The following is a 23,246-nucleotide window of genomic DNA, read 5'->3' on the forward strand; positions in this document are numbered from 1 at the left end:
CACTCAGGATAACCTCCCCGCAAAAGGAGGAAACGCAAGCCACAGGCTTAGGGCAGGAAACAGACTTTTCTTCCCAAGTTGCAGCCGGGATCTCCCAGAACAAAAACATATTGAGGCGTCGCGAGGGTCTCACCTGGGCTCGAGCGGTAAGGACCTGGCCCGCGCAGCCGCAGTGTGAAGGGCCCGGGGCGCCCATGACGTCACACGTATCCCCGCCCCTTTCAGGGCGGGGCGGGAGAGCGCGAGGCTTTGTCACGCAGGCGCGATTGCGTGGCGGAGGTGGAGCTGAAGGCCGCCTGGGGATTTTAGGAAGACGGCGCTGCCGCCATTTTGCAAGGTTTTTGGCGCAGAGGCTGGAGAGTTAAGACGGTGGGTTGGCTTCATTGCTCGGCAAAGGGCCTTTGGCTTTAGCAGAGGTAAAGTTTCGGGTGGGATGTGCTGGGCTGAGTGGCATCCCATTCTTTTTAGGGGTCGAAGTCAGGTGTCCGAGAAACGACCGGGTTGGGGCCTCGGCGCCTGGGGTTCCTTCGGACACAACTCGGCCGGTTGGTTTAAAATCGAAGGGTGCGCCCTGGCCGGTTTGGCTCAATGGGTAAAGTGTCGGCCTGCGAACTGAAGGGTCCCAGGTTCGATTCCGGTCAAGGGCACATGCCCGGGTTGTGGGCTCGATCCCCAGTGGGGGACTTGCAGGAGGCAGCCAATCCGTGATTCTCTCTCCTCGTGGATGTTTTTATCTCTCCCCCTTCCTTTCTCTCTAAAATCAATAAAAATATATTTTAAAAAAATTAAAATCGAAGGGTGCGTAGGTGTTATGGTAGATTTAATGTCCTGGGCGGAAAGACCGCGGTTCTGCCACGACTCCTCCCGGGGGGCCTGGCTGCTCGCCTCGCGGCCCGGGAGGCTCGGCTCCGCGGGGGAGGCGGAAGGCAGGTCGGGAGACCCTGGGGAAGCCGCCATTCGGGTTTGTGTGGTCGGAGCTCAAGCCCTTCGGGACCCGGGTTTTCCAGGGTGTAACATTAGTTCCTGTCTGTTACGGTGGCAAAGTCTGGCGGTGGGGCCGGGCGACCGAGGAACTGCGAGTCCACGTCCCGGTGTTGGTTTGTTTAGCTGGTGCTTCTGAGGGTAGAAATGTGCAGAGGTTTGTCCTTCGTGCGGCACCGTTTTTCGGTGGAGCATACCATTGTTGCAGCAGATCTGCATTCCTGACACTTGGCGTTTTACTTGAACAATATCTTGTGATCCTAGCACTTAGGATTCTATGTTAATTAGAGGTCGTTTAATAATTCTAGGTAATCTTTCTTTTTTGTGTGTACTCAGGAGGAGCCTTATCCATAGAGTGTGAGTCCAGGATTCTTCTCTTAACCTGAGAAAATATTTCTGAACGTTAGCGGGGGTGGCGAAGAGAGGGACACTTCCTAACAGTAGAACTAAATTTAAAGTAGTGAGCTTGTTTAGGGAAATAAAAATATTTGGTTTTCCTAAGATGCTTATTTGAATTTTAATATTTGCATATTGATAACTTTGGTTATTTGAGAAGTGTGCCTCGTTCGAGGTGAGCTGGTTGTGGCAGACTGATAGTGGATGGGAAAAAATTAAAGCAAACACATAAGTTTTGCAACGATTGCATAATAATGGGCGGTCATAATAATGACTATGTCAATCGCATGTTGTAATTTTGCTTGATGTCATTTAAGAGCGCTTAACCACCTCTGTTTTAAAGAGTTTCTAATGTGGTTAAAATACAGTTTTGATAATTGAAGGGTCAAAAGATTTAGAGAGAGGAACTCTTGCATGTTTGAGAAAAAGAAGCTTCAAACCGGTTTGGCTCAGTGGATAGAGCGTCGGCCTGCGGACTGAAGGGTCCCAGGTTCGATTCCGGTCAAGGGCATGTACCTTGGTTGCGGGCACATCCCCAGTAGGAGGTGTGCAAGAGGCAGCTGATCCATGTTTCTGATTCTCCATCCCGCTCCCTTCCTCTCTGTAAAAAAATCAATAAAATTAAAAATAAGCTTCATTGATGGCTCTATTCTCTCTCTCTCTCTCTCTCTCTCTCTCTCTCTCTCTCTCTCTCTCGTTAATCCTCAATGGCTATTGTTTCCATTGATTTTGGGGGGGAGGAGGGGGAGTGGAAGGAAGAGATAAATGAGAGACAAAGAGTGAGCCTGCAACCAAGGTACATGTGCCCTTGATAGAGAGTCCGCAAGCTGCCTCTAAACCACTGAGCCAAACCAGCTAGGGCTGTGGCTCTATACTTTTTAACACTTACCTTTATTTAGTATCCCTAAGTGCTTCTCTGACTGAAGCTATTTGTATTGCAGAATTTTGCCAAAGCTGCATGACACTTGTAATAGTATTTCCCTTTTTATTAGTCCATGTTTAAAAGGAATCATATCAGTAACTTAATTAGCAGATTGGTACTGATTTACTTTAATAAGGTAATGGTACAAATAAAACCAAAAAAAGTTATTCGTTTCTGGCTAGATACGATTGAAGGCTCGAAGACTGAACCTTGGTTCTTTTTATATTTTTTAAATATTAGGAGGTGTTAGTTGAAGACAAGCACCAAGCTGAGAATTTTTATCCAGAAGAATTGAAAGAAAATCCATTAAGGTCTCACAGTGTGATTCATTATTTAGTCCTAGATCTGTCCTAAGTGTAAAGTCCTTCATCACACTTAAAATCATCTGACATGCCAGTGGAATAGTACCCCATGCCTTGGGAAACTGCCTACAAAAGATTTTAGTGCCCATATGACCCCATGTTCTGGGTATTTGTATATAAACTAGAGGCCCGGTGCACAAAAATTTGTGCAGGGGGGAGGGGGGAGGGGGGGTCCCTCAGCCCAGCCTGTGCCCTCTCGCAGTCTGGAACCCCTCGGGAGATAACGACCTGCTGGCTTAGGCCTGCTCCCTGGTGGCAGAGGGCAGGCCCAATCCCTAGGTGCAGCCCCCTGGTCGGGCTCAGAGCAGGGCCGATTGGGGAGTTGGGGCGCCTTCCCCTGTCATGCACAGAGCAGGGCAGATTGGGAGGTTGCGATGCCACCCTCAGTCACGCTCAGGGTAGGGCCGATTGGGGGGTTGGGGCACTGCCCCGTCACACTCAAGGCAGGGTCGATGGGGAGGTTGCGGAGCTACCCCCTGTCATGCACAGAGCAGGGCCAATCAGGGGGTTGAGGAGCACCCCCTGTCACTCACAAAGTAGGGCCGATAGGGGAGTTGGGGCACCGCTCCCTGTCACCCACAGAGCAGGGCCGATCAGGGGGTTGGGGCGCCACCACTGTCACACTCAGGGCAGGGCCAATGGGGACGTTATGGCTCTACCCCGTCACACACACACGGGGGGGGGGGGGGGGGGGGCGCGTTGGGGCGCTGCCCTCTATCACCCACAGAGCAGGGCCGATCAGGTGGTTGGGGCGTCACCACTGTCACAGGGCAGGGCCGGTGCGGAGGTTATGGCTCTACCCCGTCACACACAGAGCAGGGCCCGTGGGGGGGGGGGGGGGGTTGGGGTGCCGCACCCTGTCACACACAGAGCAGGGCTGATCAGGGGGTTGAGGCGCCACACCCTGTCACACACAGAGCCACAGGGCGATCAGGGGGTTGGGGAGCTCCCCCCTATCAGGCACAGAGCAGGGCTGATCAGGGGGTTGGGGCACCTTCCCCTGTCACAAACAGAGCAGGGCGGATAGGGAGGTTGTGGCCCCGCCCCCTTTCACACACAGAGCTGCAGGGCGATCAGGGGGTTTGGGCGCTGCCCCCTTGGTTACCTCCGCTGATCCCAGTGCCAGGAGGCCTCTCGGATCCGCTGATCCCGGTCCTGGGAGGCATATTACCCTTTTACTATATAGGATAGAGGCCTGGTGCATGGGTGGGGCTGGCTGGTTTGCCCTGAAGGGTGTCCTGGATCAGGGTGGGGGTCCCCACTGGGGTGCCTGGCCAGCCTGGGTGAGGGGATGATGGCTGTTTGCAGCTGGTCACACATCCTTCAGGGTGGGGGTCCCCACTGGGGTGCCTGGCCAGTGTGGGTGAGGGGATGAGGGCTGTTTTCAGGCCGACTGAAGCTCCCAACTGCTCCTTTTTTTCTTTTATTCTGGGCCAGCTTTAGCTCTGGCTCCAGCTCTGAGGCTTCTGCTGCTGAAAGAAGGTACCTGGTTTGTTTCGGTTCTATAATCAAAACACTGTATAACTCCAGCTCTGAGATCCCGGGCTCGGGCTCGCTGAAAGCAGGTTTCTGGGGTTTTATTTAGCTTCTATATTTGTTACAATGTTTCTTAAACTGCAGGCTCAGAGGCCGGCAAACCAGGCGGGGAACTTGGTTACCTCCGTCACTGAAGCAAGCAAGCCTCATGTTAGTTTCAAGCTGCCTGGCTGCCAGCCGCCATCTTGGCTGGCAGTTAATTTGCATATCTCGCTGATTAGCCAATGGGAAGGGTAGCGGTCGTATGCCAATTACCATGTTTCTCTTTTATTAGATAGGATAACATTAATGTATATTATTTTATTTGCTAAACAATCCTATATAATCTCCACAACTCACTTGTTTCCGTTAACAGATGCGGCATTCCAAAAGAACTCACTGCCCTCATTGGGATGGTAGAGAGCGCTGGAGCCATGAAAGCTACAGTGGAAGCCACAAACGGAAGAGGAGATCCCACAGTAGTACACAAGAGAACAGACATTGTGAACCACATCACCAGTTTAAAGAATCTGATTGGTAAATTGAACTAGTAGCATTTTAACATTAATAGTTTTAGTGATTTATTATTAACTTATGTAGTTTTCATCTGTCAATTATTTTATAATTCAATCAAATATTCACAAATTATTGAATGCCTATTATATGCTAGACACTATATGTGCTGAGGCTAAAGCTATGAAAAACAGTTTTTCTGCCCTTATATCGGTGTATGTCTCTCTGGGAACGGTGGGGACAGTTCAGTTCAGGCTGCCAGTAATGTAGGGTAAGACACAAAAAGTTAATACTGATAATAGGACGCTCAGTGCCTTAAACTTGTATATATGAGGGAGATATGTATGTTAGGGTGCTCCTTTAATGTTCAATGGATGCGGGACAGGGAGACTATACCTCCAGATGAAAAAAACAGCATATGCTATTTGGGTATGTTAAAGTACATTGCGGATTTGTCGCTTAGACTATGTTTAGCAGGTTATTTTTGTAGAGAAGGCCAGTAGTGGATATATTTGGGGGTTTTAGAAGTGTGGTTATTATAAAAACCATTCCTTTGTACAGGTAGCAGCCAGTAATTTAGTAAAGGGTCTCAATAAAAATTTCTAATAACGTGTTTTGTTTTAGTGTATTATTACTGGTGTAAAATTTGGAGATAATAGAAAATTTAAGGAATTTTAAAGTTCTTAAAAGTTTAAAAAAGGCTAGGTGAATAGAGTTTCTATCATCCTGTCTTCCATTAATTTTCTTTTCTCATTTGTTTTGTTGGTCCTATGTTTTCTCCTTGTTTTGTGCAGATGTTCCATTGGATTGCTTTCTAAATTAGCCAGCTGGGGTTACTTTAAAAAACAGTATGTAATTTTTTTCCTTCTCCGTCCTAAAACAGACTTGTTCTGTAGAACAGCGAGCTTGATGGTAGTGCAGGCTGATCATTCACACTTATACTGTTATTTGGGAGGAAGGGGGTAGCTTCTGATAGGATTTTAATGACCTGAGCTAATTAATGTATAATAGAAAAGTGACTATACCCTATTATTAATGAAATACAAAATACTCTGTAAGGCTTAACATCATAATAATACTAATCACTCAGCTTTACTATACATTGTTTACGTCGTGATTTCAGTGATAAACTTCATTCATGTTCATAATTAACTACGGAAACATGATACTAAATCCAATTAACCACCAGGCCAGTAGCTTCTTCGACTTTGGCATTGGAGAGGTCTGATGGTGATTGCTCTCCATAATCTAGACTATTTTAATAGTCTTTTTGAAGATTAATATTTTTAAAAGAGTGTGTTTTATAAAATCTTTTAAAAATGCAGAAAAGTATAAAGAAGGTAACTTGCCATTGTTTGGATATAAATTGTTTCTAATTACTTGTTCTTAAAATATATATACAAATCATGCCTCTGATTATTTTCTGAAAATAGATTCTAAGGGACATTTTCAAGTTAAAGGGTATAAACTCTTGCTGCATATTAATGTCTTTTTCTTAAAATTTTATACCAACTTATATTCCTTTCCCTCACCACTTTTGGCTATTTTGAAATGCCAAAAATGGAGTTCTGTGTGATTTTTGTTAATTTCTAGTGAATTTGTCCACTGTCATATTTATTGACTACTTGAACATTATTTTTTGTATTCTTAGCATGTTTTTCTACTAAAATGTATTTTTCTTAATGATTTATGAAAACTTACTGTATGTCAGTTATTTTACCTTTTTTATGTATTGCAAAGTGGCTTTTCTTTCTACTTTGTCTTTTGGCAGTAGCCTGTCAGTTGGTATCCCTTTCCACAAATTTAAACCAGTCAGTTATGCACAGTGTATTAGGAAGAGGGAAGTGGCTGTTGTAAATACCACCTTTATATATTGTGGTAAAAATCCTTTAATGTCTTTCTAACACAATATCAATGATTCTCAAACTTTAGTGTGAATAAAATCATCTTGGAGTTATGTTTAAAATGAATATTACAAGATTTAGATTGAGACTGACCCTGGGGCCCAGTGATCTTCATTTTTAATAATTCCATTATTTTATATTGCTGTTAACCAACCACCCTTTGATAAACCTTAAATTTTAAAGTCCTTAGCCTGGCATGCAAGATGTTGGATGGTCTCTTCCCAGTTTATTTAATTCAGGGGTCCTCAAACTTTTTAAACAGGGGGCCAATTCACTGTCCCTCAGACCGTTGGAGGGCTGGACTATAGTTTAAAAAAAAACTAGGAACAAATTCCTATGCACACTGCACATACCTTATTTTGAAGTAAAAAACAAAACGGGAACAAATACAATATTTGTATTTGCATGTGGCCCGCGGGCTGTGGTTTGAGGACCCCTGAATTTTAATTGCCTATGTTTCCCTGTGTGAAAATTGCTCTTGCTTGAATTGTCTCCTTTTTCCGAGTAATGCATAGACAAACTCACCTCTCTAAGCCATTGTGGCTAGAAGTGCTCTATGAATGTATAAAATGGTAATATCCCATTCTTTCCCATGTCATTTCTACTTTCCACTTTGTCCAGACCCTGACTTCCCTTTAAGATGTAGCTCTTCCTTTATCATGAAGTCTTCCCTGACCATTTTCAGAAGCTTGAGTGCTTTCCCTTCTATGACCCTTAGCACTAATATGCAACCTTTCAGTATTTCTTGCATTGTTGTGCTTTATTTTTATGTGAGTAATCACAAACAGTCCATTTGTTGGCAGGGCTTATGTATATATTATCTTCTACAGGACCTGTGTGCAAATACAAACAAATGTCAATAGCCTCATTAGTCTTGGCTATTTTGAAGGACTACAGTGGGCATTTAGTGAACATTTTTAGAAATTAAATCTTTTCATCCTGTTCACTCCGCAGAGCCTCTATAATTCTATACACCTTGTTTATATACTCTCTAAGCCTTGGTTGTTACAGATTAAAGAGGTCCTCATCTTTTTAGTTTATCCTCATGGTATTACTTCACCTCATGTTTGTTATTCTATAGATTGTTCATGGATTATGAGCAGCTCTAATTTCATGTATTATTCCAGTTAAAGATTATTGGTGTTTTTTTCTGATAGGAAGATTTTGGACTTTTATAGGAAGGATACCTTTAAGAGAATAGTAAATTCTAGTGAGATCTCTCTGTGATAGACCCAAGCCAACTGATTAGACCCCTGACCTAGACCCACAGCCTTACCTTAATATCCTGATTTGTTTTTCCAATGGGGAAAACTTAAGACTTTGGGGAAAGGGAAAAGGGGGCTTCTGCATCTCCGTAGCCTGTATGTGATGCCAGTTCTGTTGGGTAGCAATTTTAGAGATGCCTCTCTTTATTTCTGCCTAAACCAGCCCCCTGAGAAAAGAGTAACAGCATATTCTGGGGAAAGTAGAGGGGTTGGTGAGGGCAACCTAGTCAACATCTGTCACTCCGTTGCTTGTCAGGATTATTTTAGCTGATTTGTCTGACTGGGCAGGTGTCCCCTCTCTCCCTCAGTGCTCCATGTGCATCCTCTTGAAGCTTCGCACTCTGTTGAAGAGGACACTCAACCCAGGTAGAGAGGGGGGCGGGAAACTGGGCCAATTGAATCTATGTCCTTTTCTTTCCATCTTATCAAGGCTACTTAACTGGGATACATTGACTTGCTGAGGTCTATGATCTCTGAAATTCCTTACCAAGTTTTGTTTATTCATTGGTGCATTTCTTGGTGAAATAGGGCCCAGATCTTTCGGATTTTCAAAGGGATCTGTAGATTCAGAAGTTAACCACTGTGGCACTAAATGAAGCTGTTTTCTATATAGAATTCTTGTGTGTTTTACTACAAGCAGACATAATAGGATATTAGAAATGCAAAGGGAGTAGGGTGGTGGGTCTCTTGTAATTCTAGGCAAGCAATTACAAGATCCCTTTCTCATTTGAAGGGGATATACTCTAGATGTCTTTGGCACATGAAGCAATCTTTAAAAGCTACTTTTGTCTATTTTTCAAAGGAATGACAGGAAGTTAGAAATACAAAAAGGAAAGGACATGGGATAGGTGATGTGTGTGGTAAAATTCGTCCATTTAATCAGTTAGAATGTGTTCTGCAATCCTTACAAATCATTTTCTTCTAGGGATCTTATCATTTGTAAAATGAAAGGGCTGCAGTACATTTAGGATTCCTTCTAGATCTAATATACCACCTTTTATGAAAGAATTCTCTGTGTGCCAGAGATATTTAAAAATCACATTAGAAGAGAAAGGAATCTTGTGTTGCCTGCCCCCAATGGTGTGTGGCTGTGTGAGGAAAAAAAGCTTAGTTGCAGATGCATATGTCATAAATCTGATGCAGTATTGTAAATTTTTGGTTTTAACTTTCTCCAGAAGGCAGAGACATTTATCAAGTAAACACTGAACATAATGGAATGATTTGGCTCAAGCTTTGTTCCTTGATATGAGGTGCTTAACAGCAGTCTATATAATAGAGAAATAGGAACCCATTTGCTTATTGGTTAAAGTAAAATTATTTCTTAAGTTTTATGATAAGTATAAATTCTAATTCATCAATTTGAATTTTTTTCTTTTATTGAGTTAGCTGTTTAAACCAGGAATTCTTGAGAAAATGTTTTGTTTGAACTACATTACTCTAGAATGAAGAGAATAATTTGAAACCTTCTAATGTGTTTGCAGTCATTATTTAGAAGCAAGATCCTTGAATGAGAGAGATTATCGGGACAGGAGATACATTGATGAATACAGAAATGAGTACTGCGAAAGATACGTTCCTAGGCATTATCACAGAGATGTTGAAAGCAGTTACCGAATTCACTGCAGTAAATCTTCAGTCCGGAGCAGGAGAAGCAGTCCTAAAAGGAAGCATAATAGGCACTGTTCAAGTCATCAATCACATTCGGTATGAGTGATTTTGTTTTAATTGGGGTGGATATTTATTTGTGTATAAAGTTCTTAATGAGCCAATAAGTTTAATACTTGAATTATATTGTATATTCTGTTTATATTACTTGAATCCTTAAAGGAAACTTCCAAATGCTCATAACTAATCTGTATTTATTAGTTAGTCCTCATTTGCCCGTATTAATCATTTCATTTCCCATAGACCACATCACAAGTTTGTTGATTTTAATACTAAAAATATTGTTATGTTTTATAATATAATTTTATGAAATAATGAACCCCCATCTTTCATTTTGAATTTTTTTTTTTTTTTTTTTACTTTAAAAGAAATCCCTCTTCTGATACTTAGAAGCAAATATGGAAAATTGCACAGGTGAATGCCTAAATGCCCTGTATATTATCATCCCATAGCACACTGCATTATTGTCTGCAGCTAGTTCCATTGAAGTTCTGAATATAGGTGCTGAATGGGAAATGTATTTTTAAAAACCTGCCCCCCTTTTTTTTTTTAACACTTCGAGTTGTTTGATCAGTAATCTTTGAAATACTGTTTTCCTCTCCAACTTTTCTTCAGTAAAACTAGCTTTGATTAGATTGAACATTGAAATTAACCAGCCATTATTTTTCCCTTTTATTTTAGTTATGTATATTTGAATATATTGCTAAATAATTTCAACTAATCTTGGACATTTTAAAACACTTTTCTGACAAACTAGACATTTCAACTCGCAGCATATGCTATTTTATAGCAAGAGATTAATAGAACATGACATTGCATTCTTTAATTTCAGACTTCAATTAAATCAGTATTTTAAAGAGACAATTGTGTTGTTTTTTTCTATTGCCACTTTAAGTATCTTATCTGAAAATCTGTTCCTTGCCATGTTTTTCTTCTGTAACATAAACTGTGCCCTGTGAATTTCTGGGGACTGAATTTGAAATTGCTCCTGCCAACTGTTCGTGGCCTGGTGCTTATCTGAATGCCTGAATATCTCCCCGCTGAATGAAATGAATTGCGTATTCTGCCCTGAATTCACTCTGATATATTGATTGGCTGGACGATCTTGGTGCTGCCCACTTGCCGTTCCAGAAGAGCCACCGAAGGAAAAGATCCAGGAGTATAGAGGATGATGAGGAGGGTCACCTGATCTGTCAAAGTGGAGACGTTCTAAGAGCAAGATGTATAGAATATTTTTCAACACTTTTTAAACTTTGCAGACAGAATAATCTTTTTAAGAATAGATTGTCAGCGGGGGGCTAAAGAATTCTTCATTGCTTCTTTGTTTTTTGGTGGTTTTTTTTTTCTTGGTGGGTTTGTTTGTTATTTTGTATTTCTTTTCTATAGTATTTAAATATTTCTACTCTAAAGCTCCAAAATAATCAGTGAAATTTGAGATTAGATCAAGAAAGATAGCTCTATTTAATTGTCTTTGTAGCAGCTGAAAATAAAATAATTTGAGTGCTGAAAACTTAGTTATGCTTTGATAGAGAATCATTTGAAAGTATTCCACACTTAAGCATTCATTGTTTAAATAACTAGATGATTAGTACTCAGGTTCTTATACTAACTCTTTCTTCCCCCTCACTTTAGATGAAATCGTGGACACTTTGGGTGAAGGGGCCTTTGGCAAAGTGGTAGAATGCATTGATCATGGCATGTAAGTTTGGTTTTTCTCTCTTGCGCATTCTGATACTTTTGGTGAGGAAGGATCCATAATGATGAAGTGATGTTTTAAGTGATAGCCACATGTTTTCTTAATGTATAAATATTCAAAATTTCTTGAACTATGTGCATGATTTACTTACCATGAGTGTGAATTTTGATCAAGAATGCTTACAAATTCTATGAGATGGAGTTTATTGATATTAAAGTGCATGTTCAGGTAAAGAGAGTTTCCCAGAACTTAGGCCCTTAGTGCTGTGTAAGAAATTCAGAGTGCTTTACTTTTAAATTGCAGAGATAATAAAGCATGTCTCATTTTGGTTCAAAAACCTTTATTCCCAGTTTTCATGTTAGAGTTAACTTCTTAAACTATAAAGACACTAGGGGCCCAGTGCATGAATATTTGCACCTTGAAAGGAACTGTGGCCCATGAGGCTGCAGTGGGCACAGGAACCCATCCTCTGCACCCCCATCTGGCCCCTCCCGCTGCAGCCCCAGTCTCCTGTCTACCAGCAGGCCTGCTCCCACCGCCACTGCTCCCACATGCTGACGGCACCAGCCCCACTCACACTGGCTGAAAGCGCGGAGCAATTGGGGCCAGCAGCGAGTGCAAGAGGCGGCTGCCGGCTCCAATTGCCCCTCAGGAGCAGGGGGAGGTAGAGAAGCCCTGAGGGGCGATCGGGGCCTGCAGCTGCCACTCATACCCGATGATGGCACCGAGGGAGCTGGCGCCCGCAGCATCTGTGAGCGCAGGGTGGGACCGTAGTGCCTTAGAGCAAAGAATTTTCAATAGCCACCAGAGGCTCGCCCCAATGACAGCAACCAGCCGTCCTGCCTTGGTCTGGCGACCCCACTCACCTGCTCCCCCATCCTGCCATGGCTGACACCCACCATGTTCCACATGCGACCCCTGGTGGTCAGCGCACATCATAGCGACCGGTTGTTCCACCATTTGGTCTATTTGCATATTAGGGTTTGATATAGAGATAGAGAGAGAGAGATTGATTGATTATATTAAAGCCTACGGAATGTGATTTGCCCCTCTCTGCCTCATTTTAACACATTGTGTACCGCATAGAAATCTCTAAGACATACACCAGGGACCGCACGTTTTTGGGCAAACTGCACGTTATTTAAATCATCATAATGCACTTTAGGTGTTGTTTTTCAATAATTATAACATTTTTTATTTACAAAAACAATTAAAGTTCCTAGTACTTTTTTAATGTATGGTACTGTGTGAAACATTTTCCTCTATGAAGAGAGACCAAACAAAATTTACATAAGCATCTAGATTCGCTCCTTTTTCCATGGGTATGAAAAACGAGAACACTCGTGAGCGGTCCTTAACAGATGGCGCGCGAAACATGAGAAAACTCCTGAGCGGTATGAAATGTGTTAACATTGTCCTTCAGGACCTCTGTTCTGTGGTTTGCAATCGTTTTTGTAAGTGAACTTCTTAAGATAATTTAGTGAAACTGCATGTTTCTAAATTGACCCCTAAAATTATCTCTTTAAATGACTTTGAGGGAATCTAAATGCTATAACAACTGGATACTTACCACCATCCATGAACAGACCCTTCTTTAGCCCCTGGAAATGTTTTATCCTTGAACTTATTTTCTTTCCACTTTACACACAGAACATTATTCTAAATATTTTTTATTATCACCCTATCTTCTTGGCAACAAAAATCTGAACATAAATTGAAATTTTTAAATATTTTAAAATATCTTCAGACTATATGCTTCATCCACAATCCCCAAATGTGAACATTTTACAGTATTTCCTTTATATATTATATTTTCAAATTTTGCCAGCTGATCTACAGAGTTCATTCAGATTTTATCAACTGTCCTCTTAATGTCTTTTTAAAAACTTTTGAGACTACAAGACTCTTATCTAACCAACATAATCCAATCAATAGTATTTAAAGTTGAGATATGTGCCAAAATAATGTTTAATGATTTATTAGCCCTTAGCCGGTTTCACTCAATGGATAGACCGTCGGTCGGCCTGCGGACTGAAGTGTCCCAGGTTCGATTCCAGTTAAGGGCTCATGCCCGGGTTGCAGGCTCGATCCCCAATAGGGGTGTGCAGCAGGCAGCTGATCAATGATTCCATCTCATCATTGATGTTTCTATCTCTCTTTCCCTCTCCCTTCCTCTCTGAAATCAATAAAAAATATATTTAAAATAATAATAATAAATTTTAATGATTTATCAGTCCACAACGTCATTGGGACTTTGTGGAAAGCAGTGAATTGGAAACCACCAAACTTGGGAAAAGGTTTGTGCCTAGACAATAGAAAAGTTTGCCTCAAAGGTTTTTTTATAGTCTAAGGCACATATCTTGATCTAATTAGGGGCACGTGGGGTTTTCCTTTCTCTTGTAAATTAGTAGAGCTTGAGTTCTAGCTCATCATCTGGATGATCAGACTTAGAAAAGAGAACAAAAGGAAGTTGAAGATTTGGAAATCCATTTCCTCACATCACTCCTGACTCTACTTAAGAAGTTACAGGTGCCCCAATTTGAATCTCACTGCTCTGTACTATAGCTAATTCACCCTGTTAGTACTAGTGAATGTGCTGAACATATTCTTGACTTCGTGGTTCATTGATGGTGTCTGTTTGGCCAAATGTTCTGTTTCCCTACTAAATCTGACAAACAGGTTCAGGGATATATCACCTCTTCTCTGAAGAAGTCTAAGCTCCCTTAAACCCCAGTGGTTTGGCTCTACCTCCTCTATTCCATTGTACCTCATACCAAGCACTTCTAACCTTACCATAAGTTGGTCATATCTCTTCCTTTGGGCTATTGGGTACACATGGACAAGTCCTGCCTTTTTCATCATTAACACATACCTGTACATTATCTGGCACAGTGTGTCAAGCCTAGTAATGAGAAAATGATTTGAGCAGTAGCATATTCTATTTGAGGTTTATTGTTTCATTAATGTTTGTATAAAAAGATGTTTTTTGGAATTTGGTATTATATTTTAGAAAAATAGTATTAGAGTAAGTGATACTTAATAAGATTATGCTTTAGAGGCAGCATGTTTTCATCCTGCTTCTCTACATTTACCATTTTCATCTTAACTTTTTTTTTTAAGGGATGGCATACATGTAGCAGTGAAAATCGTTAAAAATGTAGGTCGATACCGTGAAGCAGCTCGTTCAGAAATCCAAGTATTGGAGCATTTAAATACTACTGACCCCAACAGTGTTTTGTAAGTATAAACGTGAAGTATGATCCATCATGTTATATAAAATAATCAGAATTCTGTGAACTGAATTATTTTTATTTTAATCTATTTTAGCCGATGCGTCCAGATGCTAGAATGGTTTGATCACCATGGTCATGTTTGTATTGTATTTGAATTGCTGGGACTTAGTACCTATGATTTCATTAAAGAAAATAGCTTTCTACCATTTCAAATTGACCACATCAGGCAGATGGCTTATCAGATCTGCCAATCAATAAATTGTAAGTATACTTGATAAATCCTTAAACATCAGAATTTTTTAAAAATATTTTTGATTTCAGAGAGAAAGGGAGAGGGAAAGAGAGATAGAAACATCAATGATGAGAATCATTGATCGGCTGCCTCCTGCATGCCCCCTACTGGGGATTGAGCCTGCAACCCGGGCATGTGCCCTTGACTGGAATTGAACCTGGGACCCATCAGTCCGCAGGCCGACGCTCTATCCACTGAGCCAAACTGGCTAGGGCTAAACATCAAAATTTTAAAGTTTTTGTTACACAAGCAGTCACTAAAACTGTATATTGTTAAGATAAAACCCTTCTTGACCCCTGTGTCCACTACTAATTCTTTTTTCTCCCCGATACAGATTAAATTTGTAAGTGAAACTAATAATGTGTTTTTATTCTCTTGTAGTTTTGCATCATAATAAGTTAACTCATACAGATCTGAAGCCTGAAAATATTTTATTTGTGAAGTCTGACTATGTAGTCAAATATAATTCTAAAATGGTAAGTTAAAACTTGTTTTAATTTTAGTGGTTCTTTTAAAAATAATTTAGCTTGTTGATCATTGGATGAGGAATTTTACTTCTGAGGCTTATTCTTATATTAACCCGAAAAACATAATCTTTCTTCGCCTTTCTCATGGGGCTATGTTGAAATTCCAAAAAGATAATGCAAGCCTTTTGTATAGTGCTATAAAAGATTTCATATCTTTATTGATCTTCATGTTTACTCAACTGTCTCTCTCTAGAAACGTGATGAACGCACGCTGAAAAACACAGATATCAAAGTTGTTGACTTTGGAAGTGCAACATACGATGATGAACATCATAGTACTTTGGTATCTACACGGCATTACAGAGCTCCAGAGGTCATTTTGGGTTAGTAGACACCAGACTTCCTGATACTGTAATTGAAGAAGAGGTTTTTGTTCTTTAAGCTTTGCCAGGGGTTGGGGTGATGCACTATACAGGAAATGCTTTGCTATTTTCATAAAAAGAATCGGAATTACTGTAAATATTTTTTCCTAAGTGGGAAAAATATGATACCATGTGTGAAGACACTTCAGGTGGTGGTTATTTTTGAGCAAGTTAATCCTCTGAGATTATAAGGACAGGCTGTATTGGCTAAGTACATCACAGCAATGTGATTTTGAAGTGATATATCTATTTTTGTTTCATCAAAGCATGGTGCTGGTAAAAATGCTAATTTGGTTAGCAGACATCTAAATGTAGGGTGAAGGAAAGTCAAGAGGAAAAGAAAGAGCTAGCATAAAAGAGAGCTTCTTTGAAAGCCTTTGCACATGATAAAGGCTGGAAAATAAAATGAGTTAAGGAGCCTGTTTAAAGTAATGGAATTCAGTAAGGGAGTATGCATCAAAATGGAAAAGTTAGAGGCCAGGTTATGCTAATAGAGCTGGGAATTCAGGGATGTGTTTGGGGGCTTGGAGATAGTGGGGAAAGTTCAGATCAGGTGCTTTGGGGAGTTACTTAAATGGAATAAGTTTATAACTTGGCCATAAGTAAGGTCCAACTGCGGTTAGATAGTAAAATATTTTTTAGAGCTCAGAAGGGGGTAAATTCCTGGCTTTTATCAACTTAAATTCAGAATGTGGGGAGGACGCAAAACAATTGACATTTCTTTGTTATTGGTATGTACAACAGTGGTGTGTCTTACACTTAATGGCCTCCTAGCTTGGATAAAATATAGTAGTTTTCAGTAATAATGACGTTCTAAGTGTGGCCAGGATAGGGATAGTTTGTATAAATTCTAAATTGTATTACTGACCTTGACAAAAAAGACCCCATTGGGAGATTAGAAGGGTCCTCCATGTGTTTGTGGAGTGTTTATCCTGAGGATTAAGGCAGAATTAGGTAGGAGAGGAAGATGTAGTCAGGTGCCACAATTGAGGTCAGTTAATCTCAGGTTTGGGGTGTTTGGTAATAACTTTGAGAGAGATTAGTGAAAGAGAATGTTGTAGAATTCCAAAGAGTATGAGAACTGACACATCAGAATGGGATGATTTAGAGCAGTGTGCTGCAGTTACAGTCACCTGGGGTAAAAAACTTCCATCTTAAGTCCAAGCTCTGTTATTTGCAGATGTTGTATGGGCACGTAAGTAGAAATCATGCTCCATTATCCATTTCTTCAAGTGATAAGTAAGCATTGTCAGGGTTAACAAAAATGATTAAATCATAGTCAAGGCCCTTGAATGTATTATTTCTCTCCCTTTACCTTTAAATTCAGTGATGTTACTAAAAGTACTTGAAATGTCTTTTAAAGTAGGTTTTATTTATACATTATTGTTTACTAATTATTTGATTTTTAACGGATTAAAATATCTGTATGGCTTATTCTTTTCATCTCCTTTCCAATTAAATATAGAAAAGAAGTTTGAGTATTTTCTTTCCAAAATAGTATTGCCATATGAGAATCCTGAAGGAGAAAGTATATGTGATCATGTATAGACAGCTTGAAAGTACATATATAGGTCCCTCTCTGTGTGAACTTTAAATGACTTGATATATATAATCCTGATTATAGGTGAAACTGCATATAATATTCATTATGATTCGTATATCATTTATGTCAAACTATGTTATTTCTTTAATGGAAGAAGTAAACTCAGGCATCAAGCTTATGATAATTGATAAGGGCTTAATAATTGTATTCTGGGGATAAATATCGAATTATATTTGCATTAATAAAATGTAAAATTTCCTGGAACAACCATGAACTGGTGTAATAGTACTCCCATTGCACAAGCAATTCAGAGATTATGGAATATTTCCACAAATTGGTAGTTATATTTGGGAAATATTTTCTAGTCCCTCTCATATATATTAAATGCCCTTCCTCCGGGTTAAATGCTATAATTTGATATCAGGATATGGAGGACTAAGAACATACAGAATAATATTTGATATAAAATTTAAAATGTAGCCTTGGCCATTGTGGTTCAGTTGTTTGGAATGTTGTTCCGTGCACCGAAGGATCATGGGTTCAGTTCCTGGCAAGGGCACATACCCAGATTCTGGGTTCGAGCCCTGTCAGGTGGCGTATGGGAGGCAAGTGATTGATAACTCTCACATCGATGTTTCTCCCTCCCTCCCTTTCCCCCTCCTCACCCCACCTTCCATCTCTCTAAAATCAATAAAAGCATGTCTTCGGGTGAGGATTACAAAATAAAACTCAAAATATAAACCCTGAACTTACTGTCATATTCTCCCAAAGGAGCTATATAAAGAGAGTACTCATCTACAGAAGGATCTAGTAAATTGGCAATTAAAAATTATTACATACTAAAGTTTTTGTTTTTGTTTTTAAATAGCTTTAGGTTGGTCTCAGCCTTGTGATGTTTGGAGCATAGGTTGCATTCTTATTGAATATTACCTTGGGTTCACGGTCTTTCAGGTATGTATTTAATAAATATGTTAAGTTTTAAAGGCATGTAAAATTTGGCTTCCGTGTGAAAAGTTGCCATAGTGCCATTCTTAAGATTAAAACTTATATTTGCAAAATGGTTATCCTTCTCTAAAACCATAGTTGAATGAAAAACTCTTAGTGAATGGTCAGTTCATTTTACATATTATTGGAATTTTTAACAGATGTTCATACTGTCTTATGTTTCCATTTTTTGTTACAGATAATCATAAATTTATATTAGTGCTACTGTGGCCAGTTTTAATTCAGTTCTGGTTGCATTGACTAACCTATGGCTTTATTTTTTCTTAAAAAATATATATATTGATTGATTTCAGACAGAAAGGGAGAGGGAGAGGGGGGGAGAGAAACATCAATAATGAGAGAGAATCATTGATCGGCTGCCTCCTGCACACCCCACACTGGGGATCAAGCTTAAAACCTGGGCATGTGCCCTGATTGGAAATTAAACTATGACCTCCTGGTTCATAGGTCAGTGCTCAACCACTGAGCCATGCCAGGCAACAAGGCACTTTTTTATATAAAAGAATTCCGGAACAATAGTATTTTATTAAGCATCTGTTACACTCTTGGCTTCATAAAGATAAAAGACAATATCTATTCTAGGAAATCATACAAGAGAGAGACATGAGGAAACTTACAGTATAATGTGGTATTTGCTGTAATGGATCAATGTAGAAAGTATAATTGGATCCAGGAAAAGGGAACAGTTAAATTTTCTTAGAGAAGGCATCACTAAAGTGGTAGGGAGTTCAAGCCGTTGTTAGAGGAAGCGTAGGAGTTTGTCAGAAAACTAGAGTGTGAGGGTCGTGTCAGGAAAAGAAATAGTATCTTTTTTATTATTTTTTTAAATGTTTTTAAACAGGGAGGGAGGGAGAGAGATAGAAACATCAGTGATGAGAAAGAATCATCGATCTGTTGCCTCCACACCCCCTGCTGAGGATTGGGCCACAACCCGGGCATGTGGCCTGATTGGGAATCAAACTGTGACCTCCTGGTTCATGGGTTGACACTCAACCACTGAGGCACACTGGCCAGGCAAAGAAATAGTATCTTAAATGGGTACTGGTAGAAATAGTATCTTAAATGGGTACTGGTTTAAAGGAACATATTTTTGTGAGGGAAGAGTAAATGGTGCATCAGTCTTGCATAAATAGAAAAATTGTGACAGTAGGCAAGGACTGATTGATTCATAATGGATTTATTCTCCATAAAAAGGTATTTGTTTTATCTTCTAAGATAATGCTGCGACCCTTTAATACAGTTCCTCATGTTGTGGTGATGCCCAACAATAAAATTATTTTCGTTGCTACTTCATAATTGTAATTTTGCTACTGTTATGAATCGTAATGTAAATATCTGATATGCTATATGTGTTTTCCGATGGTCGTGACCCACAGGTTGAGAACCACTGATTAGTGATTTACAAATGTAGACTGGTTTAAAATGAAAATGATTTTATGAGGTTGCCATTTGGCCTTTATTTGGAGATTACTACCAAAAAAGCCCAGGAGGGATAATGTGTCCCTTTTATGAAAACTTTTACTTGTTTAAGTTGTGATGTGGTCAGGGTGTTAGGGCGTTCTGTTTTGTGGTTGTGGGCAGGGGAAGGGAGTTCACGAGATTCTGGCTCATAATAAGGTTGAAGTTACATCAAATAGGGTGAGGAGAAGCTATGATGAGTTTAGACTTGGGTAGCTATTGCAGGGTGTTTGTGCTCACTGCTTCTGTTTAATCCATAGAGATACTGTTAAAATTACTCTGAGTTTATAGACAAGTTTGATATCTAGAATCAGGGTTATTGGTTGGTTCAAGGCGGTCATGTCTGATATTATGGTAATAAATGATAGGGTCAAGAAAAAGTTAAGCAGAATACCTGCTGTCTTTGTAATGAGTTTGTAATTTAAATTACAGAGGTCTTAAGTGAAGTGCAGATTTTTTTTTTAATTAAATCTTTATTGTTCAGATTATTACATTCGTTCCCCCACAACTCCCCTCCACCCAGTTCCCACCCTACCCTCCGCCCTTACTCCCCACCCACTGTCCTCATGGGTGCACGATTTTTGTCCAGTCTCTTCCCGCATCCCCCACACCCCTTTCCCCCCCACAAGAATAGTCAGTCCACTCCCTTTCTATGCCCCTGATTCTATTAGAATCACCAGTTCATTCTGTTCATCAGATTATGTATTCCCTTGATTTTTAGATTCACTTGTTGATAGATGTGTATTTGTTGTTCATAATTTGTATCTTTACCTTTTTCTTCTTCTTCCTCTTCTTAAAGGATACCTTTCAGCATTTCATATAATACTGGTTTGGTGGTGATGAACTCCTTTAGCTTTTTCTTATCTGTGAAGCTCTTTATCTGACCTTCAATTCTGAATGATAGCTTTGCTGGATAAAGTAATCTTGGTTGTAGGTTCTGGGCATTCATCACTTTGAATATTTCTTGCCACTCCCTTCTGGCCTGCAGAGTTTCTGTTGAGAAATCAGCTGACAGTTGTATGGGTACTCCCTTGTAGTAACTGACTTTCTTTCTCTTGCTGCTTTTAAGAGTCTCTCTTCGTCTTTTGCTCTTGGCATTTTAATTATGATGTGTCTTGGTGTGGTCCTCTTTGGATTCCTTTCGTTTGGGGTTCTCTGAAATGCAGATTATTAACATTGGTTTGAGATAAGGTTTATATTCGATTTCACCCTACAACATACTCTTCAACTAAGGAACTTCATTAAAATGTGGAGCTATTATGTTTATTCCTGTCTTAAATTAAGTACTTAATGTTTTGAAAGCAGTGTGCCAGGCACAACAGTTGATAGATTTTAAAAAAGCATTACACACCACCTCTGCTTTCAGAACAAGGGTTGGCAAACTATATCCTGCCTGATGCCTTCTTTAAAACACAAAAAAGAATATGCAATTGTGACAATCCACACCTAAAATATGTACTATGTGGTCTGTTACAGGAAAAGTTTGCCAATTTCTGCTCTAGAAACATCACATTTTAACTGTGACATTTTTCTATGTACTACTTCAGTAAGAGCTCTGCTAATGTATAGTTTAAGAATGAGTTTTGACTTGGGTTCATAGCTCAACTTTCCTCATTTCTGAGCTCTGTGACTTTGAGCTAGTATGTTTACCTCTTTGAAATTCATATTCCCATATACCAGCTCAGGATTGTTGTGAGAATTATTGGGACTATATTTTTATTGCCTAGTATTAGTAAGTGTTATTAATATGTTGCTATTCATTGGGTAATGGAGGTTAATTTTGGTTAAGCAACTGCTTAAATTAAGGACACAGTATTTTTTGATAATGTTCCCCAGTAATTCCTCAGTTAAAAGCAGTGCAGGAGATACAAATAAATAAGAAAACTGATCAATTTACTTTAAACAAATTATACCTCTCTGCAATACAGAGCCATACAGGTTCATTTCAGAAAGACTGTTTTTTGGGGTTTGCACCAGATAATACAACTCTTTTGGTATTGTTCCCTATTTGAAGGAGAGTGTAATGTAAATTGTATAAACTCTAATTTAGTCCTTTTATGTCAGTACTGTTTTCTTATGGTTTTCTTTCTTGTGTATACACAGAAATGAAAAATGCTAAATTTTTTCCCCTACGTTTTTCAGACTCATGACAGTAAAGAGCACCTGGCAATGATGGAAAGAATATTAGGACCTATACCAACACACATGATTCAGAAAACAAGGTATGCTTTAAGATTAAAGACCTTTGTTGAGTACGTGCAATAGCCTATATTCAAACTACAGAAAAACTCAACTTCATGGTTATTGCTTTTTCCAAGGATTGCATATTTTGAAGTTTTCATAAAGTTTTTAAAAAGTAATGACAGTATTTACCTGTGATCTAGTAAACAAAGTGGTGGTTTTGACACTGAAGATTACCTCTGCATAATTGTTTTCCTAACTTTATATACAAACAATAAATAGAGTAGTAAAAAGAGCCTGATTTTGGAGTCATAGCAATCTGTTAGAATTCTAAACTGGTGCTAAGTCTGCTATATGTCCTTACACAAGGCACTATAGTGAGTTTCAAACACAGCTGCACCTCAGAAGTCATCCATGGAGTTCTTCAAAGATTTCCAGCCCCACTTCAATACGGAAATCAGAATTTATAAGAATGGATCCAGAGGCTTCTGTTTTTAAAGCTGATGGTGTTCTCTGTGTACAAGATTACGGAAGTATTCTATGAGCTGTCTGATACATAATTATTGTTAAGATTTTAAGAAATATGTACCTTGAGATGCTTATACTTTCATCTGTTCTGGTGTAGGCAGGGTAAACATGGGGGTCTTTTGTTATTTTTACTAATCCAGATTTCTTCCTATAGAAAACGCAAGTATTTTCACCATAACCAGCTAGATTGGGATGAACATAGTTCTGCTGGTAGATACGTTAGGAGACGCTGCAAACCATTAAAGGTAAAAGAAAAAATGATTTAAAAGTTCAAAAAATGTTTCAGCTATTTTTAAATACCTTTCTAAAATAAAAACATTTTTCCCCCCTCAGGAATTTATGCTTTGTCATGATGAAGAACACGAGAAACTGTTTGACCTGGTTCGAAGAATGTTAGAGTATGATCCAGTGAAAAGAATTACCTTAGATGAAGCATTGCAGCATCCCTTTTTTGACTTATTAAAAAACAAATGAAAAGGAAATCAGTGGTCTTAACTGTATACTTCTGTAGCAGAGATTCCTTAAGACTGTGTCTGTCAACTCTAAACATTCTAATATTTTTGTAAGCATTAAATTATTTTGTACAGTTAAGTGTAAATACACTATGTTTTGTATCAATAGTATAATTATCTTGTTAATAAGCAAGTATGGTCTTGATAGTGAATGAAATATAAAAGTTAATTTTTCTTTTTGAGATTAACATTTTTAAAGACATTTGACTATTTTTTGTGTCCAGTGATAAATGTGATTGATCTTATCTTTTATACATGGAGGCAGGCTTTTAAAGTTTTGTTTTGTGTGTGTGTTGTTTTTTGTTTGTTTTTTGAGTAAAAGGAAATCTTGACTACTTTATTCTTAATGAATGAATATTCTTTACCTCGAATTCGGAACTTTTCTT

At 39.3% G+C, this 23,246-nt stretch overlaps 1 protein-coding gene across 3 annotated transcripts; it reads left to right on the forward strand.

Annotated features, from left to right (window-relative positions):
* The first annotated feature begins 233 nt into the window (after positions 1-233).
* On the forward strand, positions 234-23,200 carry CLK4 (CDC like kinase 4). Of its 3 annotated transcripts, XM_081092058.1 has the most exons (14): positions 236-369; positions 4,553-4,713; positions 8,167-8,224; positions 9,340-9,562; positions 10,655-10,745; positions 11,156-11,222; positions 14,340-14,456; positions 14,547-14,713; positions 15,126-15,220; positions 15,465-15,594; positions 18,045-18,127; positions 21,782-21,861; positions 22,503-22,593; positions 22,682-23,200. In XM_081092058.1, the coding sequence occupies exons 2-14, from the start codon at positions 4,590-4,592 to the stop codon at positions 22,820-22,822; spliced, it is 1,467 nt and encodes a 488-aa protein (XP_080948184.1). In that variant the 5' UTR covers positions 236-369; positions 4,553-4,589; the 3' UTR covers positions 22,823-23,200. The 3 variants fall into 3 exon arrangements, with proteins under 3 accessions (XP_080948185.1, XP_080948184.1, XP_080948186.1); XM_081092059.1 differs by lacking the exon at positions 8,167-8,224 and having other exon boundaries at positions 234-369; XM_081092060.1 differs by lacking the exons at positions 236-369; positions 10,655-10,745 and having other exon boundaries at positions 4,659-4,713.
* The last annotated feature ends 46 nt before the right edge of the window (positions 23,201-23,246 follow it).

Source organism: Myotis nattereri (assembly GCF_964212035.1).
Source record: "Myotis nattereri genome assembly, chromosome: 5".
Taxonomy (NCBI): Eukaryota; Metazoa; Chordata; class Mammalia; order Chiroptera; family Vespertilionidae; genus Myotis; species Myotis nattereri.

Excerpts from the sequence above, each read along its gene's own strand:
- CLK4 (XM_081092058.1), top strand. The coding sequence starts at position 4,590 with ATGGTAGAGAGCGCTGGAGCCATGAAAGCTACAGTGGAAGCCACAAAC. Across the intron at positions 4,714-8,166 it reads CAGTTTAAAGAATCTGATTG|TGCTCCATGTGCATCCTCTT; the intron begins GTAAATTGAACT and ends TCTCTCCCTCAG. Across the intron at positions 14,457-14,546 it reads ACTGACCCCAACAGTGTTTT|CCGATGCGTCCAGATGCTAG; the intron begins GTAAGTATAAAC and ends AATCTATTTTAG.